We start from the raw sequence: 4,996 nt of genomic DNA, 5'->3' as shown, positions 1-4,996 counted from the left end.
AGGTACCTAAAATCAACCATTTTGTGTTAGAGCGTGCCTTTAATGTGCTCATTCATCTCATGATGCATATCTCATGTTAGGATTCCATTAGTAACATTTAGTTGTCATTAGTAATAGTTAGTAGAAGTGATAGATGTAAAATGTAGTGTGTTTAGTCATTTGAGTAATTGTAGTGTTAGGACTTAGGAGAGTTGAGATGCATCTCGAATACCCTCTCTATCATTGTAATTTCTGATTCTAGTTCTAAATGATCATGAGAGGAAGAAAGACTGTTGTAGTCTATTAGTCATAATGATACCCTAAGAATTTTCTAAAGTTATCCTGTATGATGCAGAAAATTTTCCTCCTTCACCAGAGAACTCACCTTATGAATTTGGTCCAACTAACAGTAGAGTTTAAAAACAAAGCAACCGACGGAATTAGAGAAATATGATAAATGGTCATATCTAATATCTAGTTAGGCAAATACAAAATGTGGGGGAAAAAGAATTATTNTTCCTTCTTCAAATATATGTCTTAGCTTCGCCAACCTTGACGATCCAAGAGGGTTACTTTCATTCAGGAGAGATTTCGAGAGCTGGGCACGGCCTAATGCAAAAATTCCATCCAAAGCTACCTTCTGCAATCCAGATGGTAAAATGGAACCAACCCCATTAATGATAAATTGATGTACTGCAATTAGAGGAAGAAAAACCAGTTAAATTTTTAGCAAGAATGAGTTGTGTCAGAATATACATATGATGGAGGAAATAAAACAAAATCACAATGCTAATTTTCTGTACCAGTGTTTGCAACAGTTGGGTCAAGACCAAGTGCAGCAGGGACAGACATGGCAGCTCTAAAGTTCTTTAGACTTAATTCTGTATTACATACAGCAATCTGACAATGACAGCAATAGATGCTATGGTTTAATTTGACTTCGAGATAAACCTATACTAAAAAAATGTCGAAGAGGACAAGAGAATTACTGGTCTACGTTCAATGTCGTAAGTATTTAACATCGAAAATGGAGCAATACCCTTCATCACAGAAGCAATTTTCCAGGAAAGATTATGAGCATCCTGTATGCCAGTATTCATTCCTGTAATATCACATTAAAATGTTACATCAAAAACAGTGGTATTCATTGAAAAGTACAAACCAAAAACAGTACAATCCTGACTTGGAATTGATACGAAGTGGAGAAATTTATTTAAGTCGTGCAAATGTCTGTGTTCCAACTTCCAAGCCAGTTCTTGTTCAGTTATTTTGAAATGATTAAGGGAACTACAGTCCCAAAATTTTTTAAAACAGACATTCTTTCAAAAATATACACAAACTTTAACAAGCACTGAGATCAACCATATTTTGCATAATACAAAGCAATACGGTTACATAATAGTTGAACTTTAGTAGCACAGTATCTAAGATAGAACATCTAACCAAAACCACCGGCAGGAGGAAACCGATGAGCGGCATCACCGGCAAGCAGGATTCGGTTGCCACAACATGTAAGCCTTTCAGCAACTTCAGCATGCATAATCCATGGTTTTATGTCAATTACATCTATGTCTCTGAACTTGCGACCAATAAGTTTAATGATTAACTTCTCACAAGCCTACTAAAAACCATATCCTTATCAGTGTGAACAGTCATGATTCAATTTAGTTTACACCATACAAAAAGATTGACCACTGGAAACTCCAACTTTACTACACATATTTTATCCACCATTCATTACAGGTTTATTTATTTATTCTTTAAAACAAAGCTATAGACCATCTGTTATGAATGGATGATACCTTTGGGCTGAAATCCTGAATGGTTTGCTGAGGTGGATAAAAAGGTATCTGCAATGAAAAAACTAAAATCATACATTTGATTCACAATAAGTTAGTTTCTATTTGCTAAACATTATGATGATTTTACGCACTTACTAAAGCATGTTATACCTGCAATACAAATTCCCCTTGCCTCAGGTCATGAGCAACAAGGACGCCAATAGCTTCAGTATTAAATATGAAAAATAGCATACCGGGATTTTCCTGAAGCAGAAACTGCCCAAGGCCTTTGCTAAAGAAATGGACACTAACAAGCTTTTGCAAGTCTTTCTCACCTCTCATTTCTATTCCTACAAGCTTTCTCACAGTACTTCCTGCTCCATCTGCACCAATGAGGATGTTACAATTGATATTCCACTCTACACGCCTCCCTTTATCAATTGTAGATGCAGTGATGGTGAGAAAGTCACTATTACTGGCATCAATAGATACACACTCATGACCCATCATGATTTTCTTTTCACAAAAATGTTCATGTCCTTCTGAGCTTTCAGCTGCACATATTTTAAAGCCTAGATTTTCAAGCTGCTTTCGGAGTAGCATAGTTAGCTTGTACTGCGAGAAGTGTGCAACAGAGACCGGGCTGACAACACGCTCAAGATCTGATAACAAGTACAAGATATATGAATCTTCTGAAGCTTAATGTTGACAAAGTGAATAATACCAAGTGATCTATTTGTTGATAGTGCAAAATTTTGAAGGCTATACTGTAAATATTTTCAAACTACACTAAGAATAGTGATCTTCCTACTTCTATCAGACGGGAACATGCTCTCACGGACTACGGAATAGCACCTTGAGGTTGTATGTGATCTACAGATCCAAGAACTGAACCAGAGAGGGAAGTGCAATAGATAAATTTCCTCCATAAAGCTATTGGTGGTTGAGACCTTTGGATCTCCTCAGCAAGGCCATCAATTTTGCGAAATATCTAAAATGGCATCATAGATCAACATAAAACAGTGGATTCTTTGGAAATAATGTAATTTTATTAAGGAGTGTTTCTTACCTCCATGGATCGATTGTTGATGAAGTGTGCTTGTGGATGTTTAGAAAATGTCTTGTTTCTCTCTAAAACAGCACATTTAATTCCTGACAATAACAAAAGAGAATATACCATGAACTGAAATTAACATGAATGAAAGTATAGGATTTGGCCCCTGTAAAATGTATTTTGCATTTTAGAAGGTAATGTCCACAATCTTAAGTGATGACGATAAATCAGGGGGGTAATTTATTGTGCATTTGCAATCCATCATGCAGGTGCCTATATCATAAAATTTTATCTTAGGACATATGTTCTAGCATTAACATATGTCACGGACATGTGTTAGCTTCACAAGGAAACTCCACAGCCAGTGTTAAAACCTTGGACCTAGTGCCAGAAACAATAATAGGTTAACAAGTTTTCAACAAAACATTCATGTCAACATCTGCAACATCCAAACAAGAAATAAGCATTAATCAACAAGATTTGAAGTCTACCTAATCTGGTGAGAAGAATAGAGAGAACAAGACCTACGGGTCCTGCTCCAATGATTAGAACAGGAAGCACGGCATTATTGCCATCAACAACTTCATTCTTTGAGAAACCTCTACTTTGCATGCACCGGAGTAGGTGTGCTTGATTCCCAGTTTTATTTTTGAAAGGGTAATTATGTCTTCTCATAAATCTTAGAAACCCCATGACCCAAAAGTTGGAAGCCGCGCTCAATTGTTTGTGATGAAAGAGATGATTCAGGCTGAAAATCTATCCGAAACAACATGATTCATGAATAAGCAAAAAGTCAGTACACAAATTACCATCACAAAACATAATAATTATGATCAGGCCATTCATGATAAAGGAAAAAGTTCATCTCATTATATATTTAAGTTGTATATATATGTCACTTGCTGGCAGCCCTCCCAGAGGATGCTCAGGAACAAGCAATGCAATTCAACTTAAAAAACATATATAATACTAATAATGAATGAAAATAGAACTAGATATGTGAAAATACATGAATTCGGTATGAAAAAAGAACAAAATACATAAAAGCAATTGAAAAGACGAAATGTGCTAACACTTCATAATATCCTCATAAGTCTCGATGAAAACAGTTCATATATGCTATGATTCAGACATTATATCAAACATGTATTGGGCATCTACATCTAACCAACCTATGCTGCACCAAATCAAAATTTATAGAGCAAAACTAGCAAATAACATTTAATTAATTAAAATAGGACTGTGAGATAAGAATGCTAAACATTACATACATATTAAACTCTTGCGTAACCTTGAGATTGAGTTAACAATGATAAGAAGGAAACTTACATTCTGACATACCCCAGCAAGCAAATTGATTTATTTTAAGTTCTAAATTTTGACATAGCTGAAAGAGAACATGTTTCTAACAACTTCAACAAAGGTGTCTTTGGTTTATCCAAATCAATGAGCAAATATTTATAAAATTCATAATAAGCATTTAGCTCACACGAATACAGTTAAATGAGCAATAATAACGGAAATGAAGACAGATTAGATACTGAAATGACGAAGCTGAAGAGTTCGCCATCAAATGTACATGATTACTACCGCCGTTTGAGAAGTTTTAAAAGTAATTTTTGTGAGTTTTTAACTTATAAAAAGTAATAATATTAATGTCTGATCTAATTTTCAAAATCAAATTGTAATTTTTTAAAAAATTATTTAAAAATTAATAAAAAAGTTAAAAAAAATTACTTCTCTTATAATATTACTATTTTTTCTCACATTTTTATAAAATAAATACTTTTAGAGCTAAAAATTCAAATATAAATTTACTACTTAAATTATTTTTTTAAAAGTAGTTTAATTAAATTGTATTTTTAAAGTGAACGTACGTGCGGTTGTTGGGGAGAGTCAGAATCCGAGCTGCCTAGCATATGGACCAAAGTTGGTCCACGTAACCACTCTCTTTTTTGAATTTTTGGTATTAAAGGAAGTTAGTTCAGTTAGGCATAGTACGTGCTTGCGAATGATATGCTTAACAAAAACAATTCCAAAAGATACAGATCATGAATAAATTTCAAAAAATTTAAAACCATGAAAAGAATAACTAAAAAATATATTTTTAGATTTAATTATTTTGTTGGTTTTTATAATTTTATTAAATTTATTATTAGATTCTTTTAATTGAATTTTTATA

General features: G+C 33.6%; 1 protein-coding gene across 1 annotated transcript in view; it reads right to left on the bottom strand.

The window, feature by feature from the left end:
* LOC107620173 (putative polyketide hydroxylase) overlaps positions 1-4,809 on the bottom strand; it is a 6,286-nt gene extending 1,477 nt beyond the window's left edge. The window contains exons 1-10 of the mRNA XM_016322379.2: positions 4,692-4,809; positions 3,306-3,570; positions 2,830-2,912; positions 2,616-2,751; positions 1,932-2,422; positions 1,782-1,829; positions 1,423-1,597; positions 969-1,081; positions 783-879; positions 470-672 (exon numbers count right to left, since the gene is read on the bottom strand). Coding sequence (XP_016177865.2) covers positions 470-672; positions 783-879; positions 969-1,081; positions 1,423-1,597; positions 1,782-1,829; positions 1,932-2,422; positions 2,616-2,751; positions 2,830-2,912; positions 3,306-3,570; positions 4,692-4,733 — 1,653 coding nt within the window. The 5' untranslated portion in view covers positions 4,734-4,809. The remainder of the gene's footprint in view (positions 1-469; positions 673-782; positions 880-968; positions 1,082-1,422; positions 1,598-1,781; positions 1,830-1,931; positions 2,423-2,615; positions 2,752-2,829; positions 2,913-3,305; positions 3,571-4,691) is intronic.

This window comes from Arachis ipaensis, chromosome B10, assembly GCF_000816755.2.
Source record: "Arachis ipaensis cultivar K30076 chromosome B10, Araip1.1, whole genome shotgun sequence".
NCBI lineage: Eukaryota > Viridiplantae > Streptophyta > Magnoliopsida > Fabales > Fabaceae > Arachis > Arachis ipaensis.
This window is presented reverse-complemented; position numbering and strand designations above follow the sequence as displayed.